Source organism: Anolis sagrei, chromosome 1, assembly GCF_037176765.1.
Source record: "Anolis sagrei isolate rAnoSag1 chromosome 1, rAnoSag1.mat, whole genome shotgun sequence".
In the NCBI taxonomy this organism is placed as follows: Eukaryota; Metazoa; Chordata; class Lepidosauria; order Squamata; family Dactyloidae; genus Anolis; species Anolis sagrei.
The window spans coordinates 314,683,048-314,707,380 of NC_090021.1; the positions used below are offsets into that span (position 1 = coordinate 314,683,048).

A 24,333-nucleotide genomic window follows, 5' to 3' on the forward strand; every position below is an offset into this window, starting at 1 on the left:
CTGCCAGTTTGCCTAATTGGTCCATTTACAATTCGAGCTTTAGCACGGGAGGTTAATTGCCAGCTGCAGTAAATGTTGCTAACTGAAAGGTTGACAGTTCGAAGCCCATGTCAGGGTGAGATCTTGTCCTTTAGCCCAGCTTCTGCCTACCTAGCAGTTTCAAAAACAGCAATGTGAGTAGATAAATAGGTACCGCTTAATCAGGGAGTATTTAAGGCACTCATAAGGAAATGCCAGAAAGAATGCCAGTGATTTGATCAAGGGGGAAGTTTACGAACAAAGCTCTTTGGCAGGGAAAAGTGCAGTGACAGCACCCCCTTGCCCTGGACCGAGCACAGCCTCCAAGATGCCGAAGATGGAAAAGCCTATATATACCTTTATCTATATACAGTTGTCTGTCCTGTCAGTGTATAAAGGCATTGCATGTTTGCCATATACGTGTTCTGTGATCCGCTCTGAGTCCCCTTCAGGGTGGTACAGTGTGGGGGTCCAAGGAGGCCAATATGGTTTGCTAGCCTTCCCCAGTAATCTACCTCTGATTTATGCAAACTTCAGTAGTGCCTTAGTAGATTGCTATCCACTATTCTATTTGTAGGAGTGAACACTGCTAGCCAGAAAGAACTTCAGTTGCTTAGCCTTCCATTTCTTATTGATGAGAGAAGCTAACTCACTTAATGTTTTCTTCTTAGTATTGTAAATCTCTTAAGTTCAGAAATTGGTCTGTCAAGGCTTTGTCACTTTCTATATCATTGCAAATTGCTGCATTTGAAGGATACATAATTTCTTGTGCATTTATGTTGTTTTTCTCCTACACAGAGAACAGCTCTCTATTCAGCCTGAAATAATCAAATGTCACTTGGTTCACTGCAATAGATTAATATATATAAAATGAAATTATATGTCAGTTATATGACTGACTACCAGTACATTTTCCTGCAAAAGCAAAAAAAAAAAAAAGAATACTGTTATTTTCTTTTCTCTCTTTGAAATTCTGCATGGGATTTAGAATTCTGATGGTAGGTGGTTTTTCAAAGGCTGTTATATGAAAATGAAAGATCCCTGGAGGCCTCAGACAGGATTGTTTGTAAGAAAGGGCTTTGATTACTACCATTTCATTTTCCCAGTGCTACTATTGGTTTCCAAGAAATACATAGTTTTCAGACGGTCACAGGACTTTACACTGTGAAGTGTCCCAAGAATTCTGGAGTGTACAATTCAAGCAAAGTATATTATTTTTAGTCTGAGGTGTTTTATATGACAACCATTTTTTTAAAAAAAGCAAAAGGATCACTGAGATGTTCCCCAGATTGACAGTAAAACACAATATGGTGGATCATCAAAAATATAGGTGAATGATAATGGACAAAACCTTGACCTAACAATAAAAACAAATACTGTGACAGTGCGATGTTGGGCTCAGATATACCTGGAACATGGAAAACCAAAAGCAAGACAAAAATTTGCGTAATTAAATTATGTTTTCCCCACTGACAACTTTCCTTTTAAAAAAAAATAACAGCACATTTGAAAAAAAGACTCATTAGGGTCAATAATACTCCATGGCATAAAATAAAGTATTTACTAGAATCTAGTTGAGCACTTAAAATACGTGTAATAAATTATGTCATTAACATGCATGTGCCTATTTTGTGTGTGTGTCAGGAGCGACTTGAGAAACTGCAAGTCACTTATTGTGTGAGAGAAGCTGGGAAACTGGAGCTAACAGATGGGAGCTCACCTCACTCCCCAGATATGAACCTACCTTTAACCTGTGCCACTGGGGGCTTCTCTGTGCCTAATTATAAGTCAAAATGGATTTTAAGATGAGGATCACTTGCCTTTGTTCCAAACCAGTAGGCTAGGCTGAATACCTTCACACATGCATCCAACCATACCATGACCAGATTCATATTTCTGTGCCAAATGATGAGAAAGCTAGCATTCTTTTTCTCAGCAGTGAACACAGAAATGCAGCAGGTTGCTGCTGAGGAAATCTGATCATTTCCTCAGCAATTTATTTATTTCATAAATAAATAAGTTAGCAATGATTGCATAGGTGTCCTGCTTCCTCCAGTGCAGTAAAAGTGGGGGGAAAAAAGCTTGGAGACAGGAGGGTCAAACTTCCTCTCCCTCTTAACCATTATGTTGATTAGTGGGAAGAAGATGAGTAGGAAGGCAGCCAGGCCACATCAGTGCATACAAGAGGTTTCTTCCTGCCAAGTGACTGTTATTCGAACATTTTATTTATTTATTTAAAGCATTTATATTCCGTCCTTCTCACCCCGAAGGGGAGTCAAGGCGGAGCACAATATATAAATGGCAAACATTCCATGCTGAAACTTACTAGACTATACATATACAAAAACATTAAAAGCACTTACCTTGACGTTAAAATCCTCTGTTTAAAACTGTCTCAAACAACCATATTGAATCTGGTTGGCATACCAAGCGTTCCTATCGTAGCAATGACTCCAGGAGGACTCCCAAGCTGCGAACCTGTGCCTTCAAAGGGAGCGTAACCCCATCCAGCACAGGCTGTAACCCTATATCCTGTTCAGCCTTGTGACTGATGAGGAGCACCTCTGTCTTGTCTGGATTCAACTTCAATTTGCTTGCCCTCATCCAGACCATCACAGCAGTCATGTTAATAAGTGCTGTAATTAGTGATTCGTCTTTTTCATATTCTAATCCAGGGGTCCTCAAACTAAGGCTCGGGGGCCGCATACGGCCCTCCAAGGTAATTTACCCGGCCCTCGCTTAGGATCAATCTAAGTTTGATACGACTTGAAAGCACATAACAACAACAACAATCCTATCTCATCAGCCAAAAGCAGGCCCACAGTTCCCATTGAAATACTAATAAGTTTATATTTGTTAAAATTGTTCTTCATTTTAATTATTATATTGTTTTAAAGTGTTGGGGTTTTTTTTGCACTACAAATAAGATATGTGCAGTGTGCATAGGAATTCATCCATTTTTTTCAAATTATAATCCGGCCCTCCAACTGTTTGAGGGACTGTGACCTGGCCCTCTGTTTAAAAAGTTTGAGGACCCCTGTTCTAATCTATGCAATCCAAAGGTTTTTTGTATATATAATTTATAAAACAAGGTTGATTTCCTTCTACAATCTTTCAGTGGGTTGCCTTATCCAATTAATGTTTGCACCCCTAGCATCCCTTCCTTTTTTGAACTCAGCTTAAAATATCTGGCATTTCTTCTGTATTCCTTGTTCTGTGAAAGTCTTTGTTGCATAATTTTGAGTGTAACCTTGCTTGCATGTGAGACAAATGCAGTAGTCTAATGGTAACTGTAATGTGAGGTATCCCCTTTTTTGGAGGATTGGAATGTCTGTTGTTCATACCAAAGGTTGTGGTTGAACTACAACTCACATCATGCCAGGCTAACCACAAAAATTCCATCAGTATTTAAAGTTTGTTATGTTGGGCAAGTTTGCTCCTACCACCAACCTGCACAATCCCTTCGATCCTCTGGGGAGGCCCTCCTTTCGCCTCTTCCTTTATCACAAGCAGGACTTGTGGGAACGAGGGAGAAAACCTTCTCCGCTGTGGTCCCCTGACTTTGAAACTCACTACCTGGTGAGATTAGGCAAGCCCCCACCTTTGCAGCCTTCAAAAAAAATTGAAAACTTGGCTCTTCCGATGTGCCTTTGGAGAGTGACCATTTATCCCATTTCTGCGTGCTCCATCTATAGCATTGCCCCTGTGATGCACTTTCCCCCATCCTAAACTGAAAGCCTACCCCACTGTTCATTCTTTTTGGGCTCCCCTCAATTACATATTTTCTCTCCTACCTAACCAAGGGTTTTATCATTTTACCTCGTTTATTTGGCCTGCCCATTCTGTTCGATTTTATATTGTGTTTATTTGTTTTATTTGTTTTATTTTGCTACTGTATGTATTTTACTCTGATGTAATTTTTCGTTGTCTGCATTCTGTATTTTATTTTGCTGTATTGTATCTTTGGGCTTGGCCTCATGTTAGCTACCCCAGGTCCCATTTGGAGAGATGGTGGTGGGGTATAAATAAAGTTTATATATATATATATATATATATATATATATATATATATATATATATATATATAAAGTACAGCTCCCACTATGGTGAGTCTGTTCCCTCAAACCCCTCCAGTAGTTTGAGTTAGTCATGGGGGTTCTGGGTGCCAAGTTTGGTCCAGGTCCATCATCAGTGGAGGTCACAATTTCTCTGGTTGTGGGTGAACTACAACTCCTAGAAAGGAAGATCAGTTCACACCAAACCCCTCCAGTAATCAAATTTTGACATATCAGGTATGTATACCAAGTTTGGTCCAGATCCATCAGTGTTTGTGTTCACAGTGCTCTCGGGATATAGGTGAACTATAACTCTCCCAAATAAAGGTGAATTTTCACCAAAAACCTCAAGTATGTTTTGTTGGTCATGGGGGGGTTCTGTGTGCCAAGTTAATTTCAGGTCAATTGTTGATAGAGTTCAGAGTGCTCTTAGATTGCAGGTGAACTATACATCCCAGTACCTACAACTCCTATAAATGATGGTGAATTCTCCTCAAACCTAGATTTCAGTTGCTGATCAATTCCTCTGTTTGAATAAGAAAGGGTTAAGGGAGGGGCAGTGGGTAGGGTCATGCAAATTCCACACCAGTGGAGAGGGTAAGAAACACTGGGATGTCTGTGGAGGAAACACATAAAATCTAGGATGAAATTGTCCCTGTATGAAAGCCTTCACTTGGGTGGTGGGTGGTGTTGTGTTTGTGGAGGGCATTGGCAGGGCTCTTGGAAATGTTCATAGCACTCACTATAACCTGCAGTGTCAATAAGGGAGGGCCTTTGGTGTCTCCTGAGTAGTGGGAGCTATAGCTGTTTGTGGAGGCAGGAGCTTGTCTTTGTTAGTGGACACCCCAGCCACACACACACATACATGTTTTCACTTTTATTATGTGTATAGATTTGAGTGGATTCTATCTCTGTAGCTTGAAATAGCTCTATTCATAAGCAGTCTATCTTTGGTAATTTATTTCTCCCAAGTGCTTTGAGGGCAGCTTCCACTTCACTTTCTAAAATTGTGAATTCATCAACAATGGATTCTTCCTTGAAAAAAATTGCCATCTTTTCATCTATTTTATATAGTTTTTAATGTATTACTTCTCTTTTTTTTCTTTTCTTTTGATGTAGTGTTGGTCCTGTAGCAACCCTACTCTTGATTTAAATTTCCTGTTGATTTTTTGACTTTTGTCAAAAATGTCTCTTGTTCTACAAGCTGTATTAAGAGGTATTCATAATTTGTTCAAAGTAATAATGCACACCACTAAAGGACAGATAACCAGTGGAAAAATAAAACACTTGTGATTATCAAGGTCTAGTTGCAATCTAAGAATGACATTTGCAATTTAAGTTTTCATTCAGTTTTCTTTATACCTGTAATATAAAGTTTTCTTCATAATTGCAGATCGGCCATGGATTTGGAATATTCCCTACACAAGAGCTCCTGATACTAATGGGAACATGTGGGTTCCTGGGTGAACTTCATTCTGAAACATCAAGCAGAAGTGAACAGTGTTCATCCATGAGCAAATTAATAAATTTATTAATATTGTCTTCTGCACACAATCTACAATATCTACAATATTAATTTCTATATTGACATTTTGGAGAAGTTTAGTATTTCTAAATCTCATGACGGCATGTTGCTTTAAAAACAGTATTTATAAGCTTGATTATTTGTTCTAAAATGCTGAGAAAATATTATTGTCTTTGTACTTTTGCCTGAATATTTTTCAACCATGTTTTACCTGCCCTTGAAACAATAACTATGATGGAGAACATTTTATAGAATTGAAATAAAGTGAACCAAACTACTAACTATGCTGACTTTTCCTTTCTGATATTATAGCCCTCCTTTCTGATATTATTTCCAATATATGATGGTAATTGTTTAATGTTTTATATTGGAGGCATTGCATTGTGCATTCATTAATCTTTGTGCATATTTCTCTCAAGAGTGCTGGGCCCATAACCAATTGTCACAGGAATTTGGGGGTATATGCGCAGCGGAAGAGGTTGCTAGATCAACAGACACAGGACTCCAAAAATCAGGACTCTGCAGTCTTACAGTTTTAAAATAACACAAACTTTACTAAGCACATCTACACACATCCATTTTTAGCAGGCAATCATCAGGAACTACAAAGCGCAGCATAAACAGTTTCAGAACATCTGCTTATCAGACCTCTGGCTGTAACCGGATACTCCTTCTTCTTCTTTCCACAGCCAGAGAACATGTTATCTCATTTCTATCAAGGTTACTTTTCTCTCTGCTTCTCACAGTATTTCTAATACACAATTAAACATAATAGAATCCATCTTGAAACACATCTTAATCCATCTTGAATTACATAGAAACACATTAAAAAAACACACATGCATACCTCAATAATCCTGACGAGCATATAGTGTAGAAAAGGTAGCTTTTAGTCATGTGCCTTCAGACCAAAAGACATATTGTTTTCGGTTCCATTTTCGTCTGACCCCTCATTTTGTTAACCAGAAGAGGAGTGGTGTTTTCTGTTTCATTCAGCAGAGATTCAGCCCATTGGCTACAATGAGAAACTTTAAAGGCTCAATTCTCAGCCATTGTAAGGCATATCTGCATGAAACCTACCTCAGTTGTAGACCCCATTTGCAACTACAGATATGTGGTATAGTAGCTTGACTAGGGAATATCACTGATTGGCCACAGAAACCCATAGGGCAGTGGTTGTCAACCTGGGGTCCACAGATGTCTTTGGCATTCAACTGCCAGAAATCCTAACAGCTACAAAACTGGCTGGGATTTCTGGGATTTGTAGGCCAAAAACATCTGGGAACCCCAGGTTGAGAACCACTGCCATAGGGTGACACTGACCAAGCCATACACTCTCAGCTTAGGACAAATGCAAGGCCAAACCCTTCTGAATGAATGTTCCCAATAAAACTCATGAGGGGTTTGCATGAATGGACAAGTTTGAAGGTACATAAAAACAACCATCTTGATAGCTGTTGGTGATTTGTGAAAACTGTTCTTTTCATACACTGTTAATATAATTTGCATTAAATATATAAAGATAGGCAGTAGGCGACATAATTAGATGTCCCTTTATTTATTATTATTTATTTATTTAGGGCTTTTATATCCCGTCCTTTCTCAACCTCCGTAGAGGGACTCAGGACGGCTAACACAGTGGCACCCCCATAGCGCCCAAATCAAAACATAAATATACAATTAACAGCAATGTAATAATAACAATATAAAACAGTATAAACAGTATAAAAATATAAAAACAATATAAAAACAGACAACAATAAAATCGGAATATTTAGGTTCATAGTCTTTATATTGCACTTTATGAAAATACTTTGTCTTTTCATTTGCTATGAAACAGAAACATTTTTAGCTACTTAAGTACTTCACTATATATTACTGCTTGTATGCGACCTTAACATAGAAGTAATGCAATTCTGTTCACCAGTTACAGACTTCAGGAGGAGTCACATATACTTGGGAATTTACAATGCACTCAGAAAGTAAAGTATGATTGTCATGTCACACAGAATTATTGAAAATAATTTTCACAATTGTATTTATATTACCCTCTAATCTAATAACATAATTGTAAATTGATAATTGTTTCTTTCCTAGAAATGCTCCAGTAATCCGGTGCCAATGACGCAGGAACCGGCTCTTCTCTAGGGATCACCACTTTGAGTAGCATTGGTGTATGAAAGAGAGAAAAAGTTCAGCTTTTAACTACATTAACCTTTTGCTAAAACTTCTGTAGCAGCTAATTTTGTGTATTTTCCCTTTCTTATTACATCTTCTGTTCCCGTGGTATGTATTAACAATCACACAGTTATGCACTGTAATTGCTTAGGGGAATTCGCAAACAGTAATTGTTGTTGTTTGCTGTCAAGGTAACCCCATCAGAGATCTCCAAGACCTTGTTGTCAACTGCTCTGCTCTTTACCAAGCATGATTTTACCAAGCATTACCATCTTTACCGACAAATTATATTATTTTGTGAAAGACCCAAAGTATTACAGCATTTGTTAGAAGTGACACCTGATTTGCTTCAGGATGCATCTATCATTTTTTTAGCAGTTCATGGTATCTGTAGAATTTTTCACCACCACATTACAAACTAGATGGCTTTCTTCCTGTTGTCTTTCTTCACTGACCTGTTTTTCACAACTATATATTAAAATGGGAATTGGTATGATATGGATGTGCCTGACTTTGGCAATTAATTGTGTATCTTTAGGCTTGATAATCTTCATAATTGCCCTTCCAAGTCTTAATATTTGACTCTTATTTTGATTAATGATTAAGCTGAGATTGACTGAAATTGTGTGTTTTTTTCTCTTGATGGCTGTGATCCTATTTTTTCACTTTAAGCAATATTTGTATGTAGTAAGGTAATTCATAGAGTTGGAAAAGACCTCGTGGGCCATCCAGTCCAACCCCTTGCCAAGAAGCAGGAAAATCGCATTCAGAGCACCCCCAACAGATGGCCACCCATCCTCTGTTTAAAAGCCTCCAAAGAAGGAGCCTCCACCACAATCCAGGGCAGAGAGTTCCACTGCTGAACAACTTTCACAGTTAGGAAGTTCTTCGTAATGCTCAGGTGGAATCTCCTTTCTTGTAGTTTGAAATCATTATTCTACATCCTGGTCTCCAAGGCAGCAGAAATGAGATCCAAGGAAACCTACAGCAATTTAAAACAAGAGTGAATCTAACTATTCATTGCAGACATTTTGAAAAATAGTAATTAAATAATGTTATTCCAAACCATGGTTAAAACAGTGAATAACACACTCAAAAAACTATTATTAAAAAGATTTTAAAATAAAATATAGCACACCATTTCACACATACTTTGTTGTGTGCCTTTGTGCCATTTCCAATGTATGATGGCATAAAGGCAAAGCTATAATGGGGTTTTCACAGCAAGATTTGCTCAAAGAGTTTTGCCATTACCCCCCTTTGAGGCTAAGAAAGTGACTTGCCAAAGGCACCCAGTGGATTTCCATGGTCAGGGATTTGATCCCTGGTCTCTTAACATCAGAGTCCAACACTCAAATCACACTGTCTGTCCTATACATGTCCTATTGCTATATAATTTGCCATTCAAATGCCTGCCTGAATATAAAGGTGTAAAGAAAACAGGAAGGGGATCAATCAGACTTCCCAAGAAAGGATGTTGTGTCCTCACCAGCCATGACTGTGAAGGTAGTGGACATAAACCATGTAGGGCTTGAAAGGTCAAAACACTGAATTGTACAGCCTGGCTGCAGCATTTTGAAACCTCTCTAAGGCTTCAAAGGTAAGGTAGCCCCACAAAGAGTGTGTTACAGCAATCCAAACATACATCTTAATTTTTAATCCCCACTCAGACATGGAAAGTTCCCTCCAGCCTTAGAAAAAAATCAATAGCAAACCCTGGAGCAAATCTTGTGGAAAAACAAAAGTCCTGAGGAGAGAATTGCTAAAATTCAGGGCCAACTTGAAGGCATGCTACAGGTTCACAAATGCAGGTACTTTTAGCTATATGATTTCCTACCATTACTCAATTTGCATTTGAATCTGGTTTTATTTACTATTCACTTTATGCTGAAAATTGTTCATTAATTAGTCTTTGCTTGTCTCCATGACCATAAGAATACTTTGCATCTAATGAACATAAAAGAGTGATGATTGCATACCCAATACAGATAGACAGTGCCCATATGACCGAAGAAGTATGGAAGATTTATGTCATTTTTGGGAGGAATTTAGACCTTTGTATTGTAGACCTAAGAACTCAATATCTTGACTCTCTTACTGTTCATATTAAAGATGCTTTCCTCTCAAAAATGACATTTTTATTAGCAGGAATGGACTCTAATGTGTCTTGTCAAGCAGCCAAGTATGTCAAGTTAGCCCTGATAAAGGGATACATTTTTAAGCTGGCTAGTGACAAATCTCAGACCTATTTGGGATGTTTTTATTACCAATTCAAGTATTTTATCTTAATTACATTCGGCCCTCCACATTTTAAGGTTATACTTCTTCAGGTTTCATAATTTACATAATTTAATTGAATCTCCAGGTTCTCTTATTGCTAGAGGACCCAGATAATCCTAGAGGTGTCCTAGTTAAAATAATAGTTGGGGGAAGAGGGTTATTTGCATTTTAATAGTGTCCTGGTCCCCAACCCCAGCAAATGTGGAGGGATAACTGTATGTCTGAATATGATATTGGTTTAATGTATTGTCGAAGTCTTTCATGGCTGGAATCACTGGGTTGTTGTAGGTTTTTTCGGGCTATATGGCCATGTTCTGGTCTTTCCACAGATATATAAACCCATTTCCTAGTCCCAGCAGACTTCACTACCTCTGAGGATGCTTGCCATCGTCAGGAGAGAATGCCTCCAGAAAAGTATTACAGCATTTGTTAGAATGCTGTAAAAACCTACAACAACCCAATGATATTGGTTTGCTTTATGGTTGCATGCAAAAGCTTGTTCAGCTAATGCAGAACAAATTTGACTAGTGGTGAGTTACACTCTCTCCGCCGCAAAGGAAAAAACTTCTGAACGAATCAGAACCAAGGAGTTTGAAGGGCAGAGATTCACAGTGCTTCACAATGGGCTGGGCTTTAGCACAGCTGGTTAATCACCAGCAGCAATACATCTTACCAATCAAAAGGTTGACAGTTCAAAAACCCGGGTCACGGTGAACACCTGACCTTCAGCCGAGTTTACTGTTCACCTAAGCAGTTCAAAAACAACTGTGAGCTGTGAGTAGAGAAATTAGGCATTGTTTAAGCGGGGAGGTATTTTATGGCACCATAAAAGGAATATCAAAAAATGCCAGTGATCAAAGGAAGGAGGAAGTCTGTGATCAAGGCACCCCCTGTGGCCGGAATTAAGCACAACCTCCAGGATGCTGAAGCTGGGGAAAAAATACCAACATAATACCTTTATCTGTTGTCTGTCCTGTCTGTTTAATTGAACGTTTGCCATGTATGTGTGTTCTGTGATCATCTGTCCCCTTCGGGATGAGAAGGGTGAAATATAAATGCTACAAATAAATAAATAAATAAATTCTTGAAGGGAATTGGGGAAAAGGAAGCCTTGGTGAGGCAAAGGTACCTGTTCTGGAAACTGGCCTCAGCCAAACATTGGAGGGTCTGCCTTGGGGTGGAGGTGAGTAATCGAGCTGTTCCTCCAAAGTCTTGCACATGCACCTGTCCTTTATGCCCCTCGAGAAGATCTCTTACAAAGGGACTGGGGGCAAAAAAGGATGCTGTCTGGGATATACCTTCTTTCTTTACACTTTCCATTTATTTTAAGCAATGTCTTCTCTGGATGTTTTTAAGCAGAGGATGGATCGCCATCTGTTAGTAGTGCTTTGATTGCATATCCCTGCATAGAAGAATGGGCCTGGGCTGGATGGTCCTCCAATTCTATGATTCTGATTGCTGTAAGCTGTCTTCTGAGTCCCTTTGGGGAGAGGGCAGGTTATAAATTTATTTTTATATTATTATTATTTGAAACACAACAAGATGAGTCCACAGCAGACAACATCACTCTGCTAGCTGTCCCAAGTGTCTAGGACTGTGTGCTGTATTGGCGAATAATGCGTGCAAATCCCAGTAAGGTGGCCTTTTGCATCTGGCAGATGGTAATTTTGTCAGCGCTGATTGTACTTAAGTGTAGGCCAAGGTCTTTAGGCACTGCACCCAGTGTGCCAATCACCACTGGGGCCACCTTTACTGGCTTGTGCCAGAGTCTGTGCAGTTCAATCTTTAAATCAGCTTTTCCAGTTGTTTTTCTTCAACCCTGCTGTATTATTATTATTATTATTATTATTATTATTATTATTATTATTATTATTTTGTTTGATCCTGTAACTAGAAAAGATCCTGAACTGTATCAAAGTGTATATATAAAGTTAGGAGAGTTTGTGCCATCCTGTTTCCAATTCTATGCATGGCTGTGAAGCTGGACAGCGAAGGGAATTGAACAGAGAAAGAACCAAGTAATTTGAAATGTGATGCTGTGTCTGCCAAACAGACAAATAAATGGGTCTTAAATCACATAAAGCCTGAAGCCAAAATGATTAAACTGGGCTCTACCTTACACTTGAACTCAACTAGAGAAAAAATCCACTTAAAATCCGGTTTCTGTCCCCTGCGGAATTCTGGGGTTTGTGAGGCTGTTAAAGGCTCCTCCCTAAACTACAAACCCCAGAATTCTGCAGGGGACAGAAACCGGATTTTAAGTGGATTTTTTCTCTAGTGTGATAAGGCCACTAATGTGATGAACACAGTGGCTTACCACATTTTAAGTGTAGGACTCAGTCGAATTTAGTCAAATTTAGTAGGAGCCACAGTGGCACAATGGGTTAAACCAGGCATGGGCAAACTTCAGCCCTCCAAGTGTTGTGGACTTCAACTCCCACAATTCCTAACAGCCTACCAGCCAAAACATCTGAAAGACCCAAGTTTGCCCATGCCTGGGTTAAACCCTTTTGCCAGCTGAACTGCTGACCTGAAGACTTTAAGGTTGGTGGTTCAAATCCGTGAGACAGGGTGACCTCCCGTCTGTCAGCCCCAGCTTCCCATGCGGGGACATGAGAAAAGCCTCCCAGCAGGGTGGAAACACATCCAGGCATCCCATGGGCAACATGGGCAATTGCTGATGGCCAATTCTCTCACACCAGAAGTGACTTGCAGTATGTTCTCAATTAGCCTCTGACACTATAAAAAGAAGTGAAATTTAGTAAGTGTGATGAAGTGGTAGAACTGTCGTACTTTGGTAATGTCAAGAGAAGATATGCCTTCAAGTTGCTTGTTGACTTGTGGGGTGACCCCATGAATTCCACAGGGTTTTTTAAAAGGCAAGGAAGACTCAGAGGTGGTTTTGCCAGCTCCATCCTCTGAAATAACAGCTAAGCTTCTAAGATCAATCAGAAAATTGTGCTTTTAAGGTATTTCAGAGCCCTGAGAATACCTGCCTCAGAAGAAAAGACACTGATTGCTAAGAAATGAAGGGAAAGGTTGGAAAAGGTGGAGGAAGCCATGGTTTTGAGCCTGAAAGACCTGAACAGGGCTGTTCAGCTCAGTGTGACTTGAGGTGTAGAATAAATGTAGTCTGACACCTTTTCAGCTGGGATTCTACAAGATGTTGAGCAGGCATGGACAAAGTTGGGTCCTCCAGTTGTTTTGGACTCCAACTCCCACAATTCCTAACAGCCTCAGGTCCCTTTCATTTCCTCATCTGCTTAAAGATGGGCCCTCCAGGTGTTTTGGACTCCAACTCCCACAATTCCTAACAGCCTCAGGTCCCTTCCATTTCCTCATCTGCTTAAAGATGGGCCCTCCAGGTGTTTTGGACTCCAACTCCCACAATTCCTAACAGCCTCAGGTCCCTTCCATTTCCTCCTCATCTGCTTAAAGATGGGCCCTCCAGGTGTTTTGGACTCCAACTCCCACAATTCCTAACAGCCTCAGGTCCCTTCCATTTCCTCCTCATCTGCTTAAAGTTGGGCCCTCCAGGTGTTTTGGACTCCAACTCCCACAATTCCTAACAGCCTCAGGTCCCTTCCATTTCCTCCTCATCTGCTTAAAATTGGGCCCTCCAGGTGTTTTGGACTCCAACTCCCACAATTCCTAACAGCCTCAGGTCCCTTTCATTTCCTCATCTGCTTAAAGATGGGCCCTCCAGGTGTTTTGGACTCCAACTCCCTCAATTCCTAACAGCCTCAGGTCCCTTCCATTTCCTCCTCATCTGCTTAAAGATGGGCCCTCCAGGTGTTTTGGACTCCAACTCCCACAATTCATAACAGCCTCAGGACCCTTCCATTTCCTCCTCATCTGCTTAAAGTTGGGCCCTTCAGGTGTTTTGGACTCCAACTCCCACAATTCATAACAGCCTCGGGTCCCTTCCATTTCCTCCTCATCTGCTTAAAATTGGGCCCTCCAGGTGTTTTGGACTCCAACTCCCACAATTCCTAACAGCCTCAGGTCCCTTCCATTTCCTCCTCATCTGCTTAAAGTTGGGCCCTCCAGGTGTTTTGGACTCCAACTCCCACAATTCCTAGCAGCCTCAGGACCCTTCCATTTCCTCCTCATCTGCTTAAAGTTGGGCCCTTCAGGTGTTTTGGACTCCAACTCCCACAATTCCTAACAGCCTCAGGTCCCTTCCTTTTCATCCTCATCTGCTTAAAATTGGGCCCTCCAGGTGTTTTGGACTCCAACTCCCACAATTCCTAACAACCTCAGGCCCCTTCCACTTCTCTCCTCGGCTGCTTAAAGTTAGACCTGTTTTGGACTCCAACTCCCACACTTCCTAACAGCCTCATGCCCCTTCCTTTTCTCCTCAGCTGCTTAAAGTTGGGCCCTCCAGGTGTTTTGGACTCCAACTCCCACGATTCCTAACAGCCTTGGGCCCCTTCCTTTTCCCTCTCAGCCACTTAAGCTTAAGCTTAAACACCTGGAGGGCCCAACTTTAAGCAGCTGAGGGGGGAAAGGAAGGGGCCTGAGGCTGTTAGGAATGGTGGGATTTGGAGTCCAAAGCACCTGGAGGGCCAACGTTTGCCCATGCCTTCTCTGCCAAATAATGCCTTACTAAAAGTACAATTCACGGAGCGCCATAATGTTCATACCACTTAAGTTAAAGTGGTATGAAAGTGCATCAATTCTACAATGTGGGTGCACCCCAAGTGCTGGCACCCCAACAAGAGCCCGACTTGCACAAAGGTAAGTGGGGAATCGACTCGTTTTTCCCTCCCTCGAGAAATTACCTTTTCTCCTCCTTCTTTTCCTTCCCTTTTCCAGATGCAAACGCAGAGAGGAGAGAGAGAGAAACTAGAAAGCTCTGCCTGCTGCTTGGGAAGGAGAAGCGCCAGAGAGCCCAGGAAGGGAGGAGGCTGGGGCTTCCCTCCCCTGGAAAGAAAGAAAGACAGAAAGAAGAAGAAGAGACCCGGCGCTCTTCTCCCGCTTCTCTCTCCACCCCTTACCTTTGAGGAAAGCCCCACTGAGGAGGACAGGAGTCGGAAGGGACCTCAAGGGCCACCCGGGTCGTCCAAGCTTATCCTGCCATGCAGGGACGCACAATCAAGGCACTCCCGACAGATGGCCATCCAGGATCTGCTTAAAAACCTCCAGAGAAAGAGACTCAGCCACACTCCGAGGCAGCAACAGCTCTCACTATCAGGAATGTTTGGGTGGGATCTCTTTCACTGTCACTTGTGCCTCGTGGGGACGAAGATTTTTTGCTTGTGGGCTCCCCAGCCTTTGAGAAATGCCCCACCAAGGAGAGGAGGAGCCCATTCCCACTAAGTCTGTCACTGTCAGTTTTCAGCAGTCACTCTTTCATTGCATTGACTTCTTCCCTCTTGGGCGCCTAAAGCAGGAGGAGTTGGTCAAGTTTCACCACTCAAAAGTCGCAGGGAGACCCAATCCAGCCATGTGTCCAGCCTTTAAGGAACGTCACTCGTTCCATTTGACAGGACAAGAGGAGGATTAAAGTCCATTTCTCCTGAGTCTTGTCAAGTTTCACCAGCTACCCTTCCTTCTCAGCAGACAATATCGACGTTGGCTTGCTGTGAGTTTTCCGGGCTACCTGGACATGCTCCAGAAGCATTCTCTCCTGACGTTTCGCCACATCTATGGCAGGCATCCTCAGAGGTTGTGAGGTTTGTTGGAAACTAAACAAGTGGGGTTTATCTATCTGTGGAATGATGTCCAGGGTGGGAGAAATAACTCGTCTCTTCCTGAGGCAAGTGTGACTGTTGCAATTGGCCACCTTGAGTAGCATTTAATGGCTTTGCAGCTTCAAAGCCTGGCTGTTTCCTTCCTGGGGGAATCCTTTGTTGGGAGATGTTAGCTGGCTCTGATTGTTTCATGTCAGGAATCCCCCTGTTTTTTTAGTGTTGCTCTTTATTTACTGCCCTGATTTTAGAATCTGTTTTAATACTAGTAGCCAGATTTTCATGGTTTCCTCCTTACTGTTGAAACAGTCCACATGCTTGTATCGATGTTTCTCCTCTTGGCACCTAAAGTGAACTCAATGTGGGCCCTTCCCTTGCTTTTGATGGGAGAAGGACTCTCTTCCCCACACCGCAGCCTTCATTTTCAGCAAGCAAGTTATTCCCCCTTCTTTCCTTTTGCAAAGGACGACTGGTGACCTAGTCCAGTCACTTGCCAGGGGTTTCTTTTAGGGTTAAGGTTGAGTCGTTGAATCACTGGTTGCCATTAATTAACAAAGTTCTCTAATAGTTCTCCTCTTAAGAGTACAGTTATTGGGATTCTGTAAGTTTTTTGGGCTGTATGGCCATGTTCCAGAAGCATTCTTTCCTGATGTCTCGCCTGCATCTATGGCAGGCATCCTCAGAGGTTGTGAGATCTGTTGGAAACTAGGCAAGTAGAGTTTATATATCTGTGGAATAATGTCCAGGGTGGGAGAAAGAACTTTTGTCTGTTTGAGGTAGGTGTAAATGTTGCAATTGGCCACCTTGATTAGCATTAGATGGCCTAGCAGTTCTCAAGGCTTGGCTTCTTACTGCCTGGGGGCATTCTTTGTTGAGAGGTGATTAGCTGTCCCTGATTGTTTCTTGTCTGGAGTTCCCCTGTCTTTATTTACCATTATGACTTTAGAGTTTTTTAATAGTGGTAGCCAGATTTTGTTCATTTTCATGTCACAGTACAGTTATTTTATCCATTATTAACAAATATGTAATTTGAACATGAGGCAAGCTGCTTCTGGTGTGAGAGAATTGGCTGTCTACAGAGACGTTGCCCAGGGGGACGCCCAGATGTGTTGTTACCATCCTGTTGAGAGGCTTTCTCTCATGTCCAAGCAAGCTAGAGCTGACAGCCGGATTTGAACCGGCAACCTTGAGAGGTCAGCAGTCCAGCCGGCACAAGGGTCAACCAGGCATGAGCAAACTTTCTAACTTGGGGGGCCGCATGCTAGCACTCCCTGCTAGGAGGACTGGCTGCCCGGTGATGGAAGGAAGGAAGGAAGGGGAGGAAGGAGGAAAGAGAGAAGGAAGTAAGGACAAGAGGGTGGAAGGGAAGGAGGGAAGGAGAAAGAGAGAGAGAGCGGGAAGGCGGGAGGAAAGAAGGAAGGAAAGACAAAAGGGAAGGAAGGATGAAAAGGTGGGATGGATGGATGGATGGAAAGAAGGAAGGAAGGAAGGAAGGAAGGAAGGAAGGAGAAAGAGGGAGAAAGGGAAGGAAGGACGAAAGGCTGGAAGGGAAGGAGAAAGTGGGAGGGAAGGAAGAAGGAAAGAGAAAAGGGAGGAAGGAGGAAAGGAAGGGAGGGAAGGATGGAAAGAGAAAGAGGGAGAGAGGAAGGAGGGAGGAAAGAGGGAAGGAAGGAAAGACAAAAGGGAAGGAAGGATGTAAGGGTAGAAGGGAATGGAGAGAGGGAGAAAGAGGAGAAGGGGAAAGAGAGAAGGAAGGAAAGACAAAAGGGAAGGAAGGAAGGAAGGAAGGAAGGAGGGAAGGAAGGAGAAGGGGGAAGGCGGGAGGACAGAGGGAAGGGAGGAAAGAAAGACAAAAAGAAAGGAAGAAAGGATAAAAGGGTGGAAGGGAAGGATGGAAGGAAAGAAGGAAGAAAGGAAAAAGAGAAGGAAGGGAGGAAGGGAACAATATAGGAAAGAAGGAAGGAAGGAAAAACAAAAGGGAAAGAAGGAAGGACGAAAGGGAGGAAGGGAAGGAGAAAGAGAGAGGGAAGGAGGACGGAAAGAGAGAAGGAAAGAAGGAGGAAAGGGAGGAAGGGAAGGATGGAAGGAGAAAGAGGGAAGGCAGGAGGAAAGAGGGAAGGAAGGAAAGACAAAAGGAATGGAAGGAAGGATGAATGGTTGGAAGGGAAGTATGGAAGAAAAGAAGGAAGGAAGAGGGGAAGGGAACGATAAAGGAAAGAGAGAAGGAAGGAAAGACAAAAGGCAAGGAAGGAAGAAGAAAGAGGGAGAGAGGGAAGGAAGAACGAAAGGGTGGAAGGGAAGGAGAAAGGAAAGAGAGAAGGAAGGAAGGATAGTGTGAGAGAGGAGGATCTGAGAAAAGAGCCCATGGGGCCACATCCGACCTGGCCTGGGTTTGCCCATACCATACCTGGTTGAACCCATTGCACCACCGCGGCTCGCCCAGGTGAGGCGGAGACTTTTTTTTCCAGAAGCCCAGAAAGACTTTCCTTCCCAAAGCCTTTGAAGGAAGAAGGGGAGGGCCAAGTTCTGCTGAGTCTATCCCTTTAAGCAGAACTTTGGCTTTGAAGCCTGGGCTTGAAGCAATGCGAGAGAGAGAGAGGTCTCTTTCTGCCGAGCCTACCACATCTCACCAGCTCCTCCTCCTTTCCCTCCATTGCAGGTCATAACGGATAGACCTCTTCTCTCCCCTTCTCTGGAGAACCTTTGAGGACTGCCACTGGCGCCCTTCTGGGATTCACGCGTCGATTGGGTTGACTTTTTGGCGCCTCTAACAGACTTCTTTTCCAATGCCAGTGGTGCCCTTTGAAGGAACACTTCTGAGACTCACTCTCCGATTGGATTGACTTTTTTGGGCGCCTCTAACAAGAGGGAGGCTCTTTTTCTGCTCGGCTTGTCCAGATCCGCTCTCTCCATCTCCTCCACAGCTGGCAACTCTGCGCTGACTTCTTCCCCTTCTTCAGAGGAGGTGATACTGCCTGGGCTTCTTCCCTTTGGGTCTCCTCTTCCAGGGTAAGGACTGCCTGCCTGGGCTCCTTGTGGCGCTTGCCATGCCCTCCTCCGCCGCCTCCTCGGCCCAAGTAGGAGCGCCCTTGCCGCCGTGGTGGGGCCGGTAGGGCGGGATGGCGCTGCGAGGGGGCCCCTCGTGGTGCTGCTGCTGCTGCCTGGGTCCCGGGGGCGCTTGCAACGAGGACAACGCCCGCTTCGTCCTCCTGGCCGCCCTGATCCTGCTCTACCTGCTCTGCGGGGCGGCCGTCTTCTCCGCCCTGGAGCGCCCCTCGGAGCGGGAGGCGCAGCAGCGCTGGCAGGGCCGCCTCCAGGACTTCTCCCGCCGGCATAACCTCTCCGCCGCCGAGCTCCGCGCCTTCCTCCGGCACTACGAGGCCGCCTTCGTCGCCGGCGTCCGCGCCCACCCGCTCCGCCCTCGCTGGGACTTCCCCGGAGCCTTCTACTTCGTCGGCACCGTCGTCTCCACCATCGGTAAGATCCCCAGCCTCCCACCATGATCGCCCCGAAAAGTCAACTTTCCCAACTTCTGAGGCAAGAGTTGTTCTAGAACAGTGTTTCTCAACCTGGGGGTCGGGACCCCTGGAGGGGTCACGAGGGGGTGTCAGAGGGGTCGCCAAAGACCATCAGAAAACACGGTATTTTCTGTTGATCATGGGGAATCATGGGGATTCCGTATGGGAAGTTTGGCCCAATGCTATCATTGGTGGGGTTCAGAAGGCTCTTTGGTTGTAGGTGAACTATAAATCCCAGCAACTACAACTCCCAAATGTCAAGTCTGTTTTCCCCAAACTTCACATTTGGACATATTGATTTTCATGCTAAGTTTGGTCCCAACCCATCATTGGTTTGATACATCATTGCTTTGAGTCCTCTCGGGATGTGGGTGAACTACAACTCCAAAACTCAAGGTCAATGCTCACCAAACCCTTCCAGTATTTTCTGTTGGTCATAGGAGTTCTGTGTCCCAAGTTTGGTTCAATTTCATTGTTGGTGGAGTTCAGAATTCTCTTTGATCATAGGTGAACTATAAATCCCAGCAACTACAACTTCCAAATGACAAAATCAATCTCTTTCCCCATCCCACTATTATTCAAATTTGGGTATATTGGATATTTGTGCCAAATTTGGTCCAGTGAATGAAAATACATCCTGCATATACTTCAAACTACAAGAAAGGAGATTCCATCTGAACATGAGGAAGAACTTCTGACTGTGAGAGCCGTTCAGCAGTGGAACTCTCTGCCCTGGAGTGTGGTGGAGGCTCCTTCTTTGGAAGCTTTTACACAGAGGCTGGATGGCCATCTGTCAGGGGTGATTTGAATGCAATATTCCTGCTTTTTGGCAGGGGGTTGGACTGGATGGCCCATGAGGTCTCTTCCAACTCTTTGATTCTATGATTCTATATCAGATATTTACATTATGCTTCATAACAGTAGCAAAATTACAGCTGTGAAATAGCACTGAGAATAATTTTATGATTGGTGGTCACCACAACATGAGGAACTGTATTAAGGGGTCGCGGCATTAGGAAGGTTGAGAACCACTGTTCTAGAAGCCATGTTCTAGAAGCATTCTCTCCTGACATTTCGCCTGCATCTATGGCAAGCATGCTCAGAGGTTGTGAGGTCTGTTGGAAGCTAGAAAAATGGGGTTGGGAGAAAGAACTTTTGTCTGTTGGAGCTAATAAAGCCCCCAGCCCGGATGGCTTCACAGCCATATTTTATAAAACATTTAAAGAGGAGACAAGCCCCCTACTAAAAGACATTCTAAATCAGGGGTCCTCAAACTAAGGCCCGGGGGCCGGATGCGGCCCTCCAAGGTCATTTACCTGGCCCTCGCTCAGGGTCAACCTAAGTCTGAAACTACTTGAAAGCACATAACAACAACAACAACCCTATCTCATCAGCCAAAAGCAGGCCCACATTTCCCATTGAAATACTAATAAGTTTATATTTGTTAACATTGTTCCTCATTTTAATTATTGTATTTTTTAAGTGTTTATTACTCTACAAATAAGATATGTGCAGTGTGCACAGGAATTCATGTTTTATTTTTCAAATTATAATCCGGCCCTCCAACAGTTTGAGGGACTGTGACCTGGCACTCCATTTAAAAAGTTTGTGGACCCCTGTTCTAAATAATGCCTTAGAAAACAAAACAATTCCTAAAACATGGGGGAAAGCCAATATTATTCTAATTCACAAAGAAGGTACAGACCCAATGGAAATCAAAAATTACCAACCAATGTCATTACTAAATAACGATTATAAAATATTCACACTAATTATGGCCGAAAGATTAAAAGGACTCTTAAAAGATTGGATCTCGATAGAACAAGTGGATTTTCTTCCAAATAGACAAATCAAAGACAACACAAGAATATTGATAGATATGATTATTATGAGAAACACAACGAGAAACAAATGGCGCTACTTTTCATAGATGCCAAAAAGGCATTTGATAAAGTGAATTGGAACTATCTAAAATTATTATTAAAAGAATTAGACATAGGACATCAATTTAAAAATGCTATAGAAGCTATATATATGGCACAAGAAGCAAACTTAATTATAACTGGGCACCACAATTGAAGAGAGATATTGACAAGCTGGAATGTTTCCAGAGGAGGGTGACCCAAATGATCAAGGGTCTGGAGAACAAGCCCTGTGAGGAATGGCTTAAAGAGCTGGGCATGTTTAGCCTGAAGAAGAGAAGGCTGAGAGGAGATATGATAGCCATGTGAAAGGAAGCCACAGGGAGGAGGGAGCAAGCTTGTTTTATGCTTCCCTGGAGACTAGGATGCGAAACAATGGCTTCAAACTACAAGAGAGGAGATTCCATCTGAACATGAGGAAGAACTTCCTGACTGTGAGAGCCGTTCAGCAGTGGAACTCTCTGCCCCGGAGTGTGGTGGAGGCTCCTTCTTTGGAAGCTTTTACACAGAGGCTGGATGGCCATCTGTCAGGGTTGCTTTGAATGCAATATTCCTGCTTCTTGGCAGGGGGTTGGACTGGATGGCCCATGAGGTCTCTTCCAACTCTTTGATTCTATGATTCCAGCCATGGAAGCCTTCGACAATACTCTGAGGCAAGATTTTGGAAAGAAATCTACCTGCAGAAGGGACTACACCAGGCATGGGTACACTTGGGCCCTCCCTCCAGGTGCTTTGGACTCCAACTCCCACCATTCCTAATAGCCTCAGGCCCCTTCCTTTTCCCCTCAACTGCTAATACCCCAGAAGACAGGAACAGAATTAAAAACAATTTTAACAGATTAGCTGTGGTTCTCAACCTTTGGGTCCCCCAGTGTTTTCATAGAATGCCCAGCTCTTTAAGCCATTCGTCACAGGGCTTGTTCTCCCGACAGATGGCCATCCAGCCTCTGTTTAAAAGCCTCCAAAGAAGGAGCTTCCACCACACTCCGGGGCAGTGAGTTCCACTGCTGAACAGCTCTCACAGTTAGGAAGTTCTCCCTAATGTTCAGGTGGAACCTCCTTTACAACTCTATGATTCTATAAGCAGCTGAGGGTGGGGGGGGGGGGGGGGGGAGAGAGGAAGAGGACTGAGGCTGTTAGGGATGGTGGGAGTTGAAGTCCAAAACACCTGGAGGGAGGACCCAAGTGTGCCCGTGCCTTGTGTAGATGGTATTAAGATCTTTATTTAACCTTCTCTGCCAATTATTATTATTATTATTACTCTCAGGATCCCTCTCCAGTGACTGGGTGTGGGGGGTGGGGTCCTCCAGAATAAGTAACTTTCCCCAAAGAAAGATACTTTTGTGTCCCTCCCCTTCTGTTCCTCCTCCTTTCCTTCCTCTCCATCTCTTAGAGATGCAACCATTCTACACTGTCGAATTAGCAGCTTTGAATCTCTTTTAAGAGAGGAAAGCAGGATACGACGACGATGACGACGACAATATCATCAGCCATGGCTCAATGCTATGGAATCTCAGGAGTTGTAGTTTGGTGAGGAAATAGCACATTTTGTCAGAGAAGGCAAAAGACCTTGTAAAACTACAATTCTCAAGATTCCATAGCATTGAGCCATGTTAAACTGCATTCATTGGCCAGTGTAAATGCACCCTCTGCCCTTGTGGCACTTGGGCTTTTCCAATGCAGAGAATGCTACTGCATTTTGAGCATCTCTTATCCACTTCCGTGTCAGAAGTGACTTGAGAAACTGCAAGTTGCTTCTGGTGTGAAAGAATTGGCCGTCTGCAAAGACATTGCCCAGGTGACGCCTGGATGTTTTTATGTTTTATCATCCTTGTGGGAGGCTTCTCTCATGTCCCCGCAATGGGGAGCTGGAGCTGACAGAGGGGGCTCATCCGCTCTCTCCCCAGATTCGAACTTGTGACCTGTCGGTCTTCAGTCCTGCTGGCTCAAGGGTTTTGGGATGGAAAGTATTTTGGTTTTTTGGGGAATTCTGTGAATGCATACAATGAGATATCTTGGCAATGGGATCCAAGTCAAAGCACGCCTTGAGTCTCCTCCAGGGTGAGAAAGGCAGGATATTAATATGGTAAACAAACAAAGCCATGTACTTTCCTCCATGCCTTATAAGCATAGCCTGAAGGTAATTGTATAAAATGGTCTTAAATGCTTTGCACAAAACAGAAGAAAGCAAAAATGGCACTTATAGATTTTTGAGTTTGGAATTCTGGATAAAGGATGCTCAATCCCTAAGTAGAAAAGAACCAAAATAAATCACCACGGAGAAGGGAGGGAGGGGCTGAATTTTTAAGGACTTTTGTGCTCTACCTATTTTCAGGGATAAGCCTTGCATAGCATGAGGTTTAGACTTAAGGTCCCTTAGCTATTTCCCATAGCTGAGACTAATATTGATGCCGGATAGCATGATGGTTGAGTTTAAGTACATGTATCAGATGTGCTTACTTTGAAGTTTGTGATTGTCTTGAGCAAATATTTTATATTGAAAAATTAAATAACTTTCTCCTCTGTAGAATAGAATAGTGAATTCCTCAATATGAGGAGTCAAAAAAGAAAGAAAAGTGAGGGGTGGGGGAGAAGGTGTCATCACCTTTGGATGAATTGATTTCTAGAATGTGTGAAACTCACACTAAAATAATTCAGTCTCAAAGCTATTGCTAGATTCTTTTCCCCTTATCACCCACCTTTCCCCTCTTTTCGGGATTAAATAGATTAGTAGAGCTCTCTCTTTGAAACTACTTTCAATGGGAAGTCAAAATTCCCTGACATAGAAGTGAAAGGGGAGAGAACGCACTGGCTGGATTGTTCCCCATATCTTCTTAAGCATACTATGCTCTTCCCTGTGTTAGCCATTCAGCTGTGGATGGAATACTAGAAAAAGAAGTCACTTTTTTCATCACACCCTTATTATGTATTTTCCTCTTAAAGTTGCCAATTTATTTATTTCGTGTCAAAAGCATTGCATGAATAAGTATAAAACTGATAAAAATAGAAAGAGCACAAGCGGCTAAATAATTTTTGCCCCAAAATGGGCAATAGTGACCATCTTTGGATGAGGCAGGGCATTGTGGGCAAGCATACAGATCTGGAGTTGTTTGTTCTGCCTCACAGTCGCACAAGGTAGTGCAA

General features: G+C 43.0%; 2 protein-coding genes across 2 annotated transcripts in view; both read left to right on the forward strand.

The window, feature by feature from the left end:
* TDP1 (tyrosyl-DNA phosphodiesterase 1) overlaps window positions 1-5,879 on the forward strand; it is a 31,862-nt gene extending 25,983 nt beyond the window's left edge. Inside the window, exon 15 of the mRNA XM_060756871.2 lies at window positions 5,467-5,879. Coding sequence (XP_060612854.2) covers window positions 5,467-5,540 — 74 coding nt within the window. The 3' untranslated portion in view covers window positions 5,541-5,879. The remainder of the gene's footprint in view (window positions 1-5,466) is intronic.
* Window positions 5,880-18,827: 12,948 nt separating this feature from the next.
* KCNK13 (potassium two pore domain channel subfamily K member 13) overlaps window positions 18,828-24,333 on the forward strand; it is a 75,565-nt gene continuing 70,059 nt past the window's right edge. Inside the window, exon 1 of the mRNA XM_060756858.2 lies at window positions 18,828-19,226. Within this exon, the coding sequence (XP_060612841.2) occupies window positions 18,869-19,226 (358 nt within the window). The 5' untranslated portion in view covers window positions 18,828-18,868. The remainder of the gene's footprint in view (window positions 19,227-24,333) is intronic.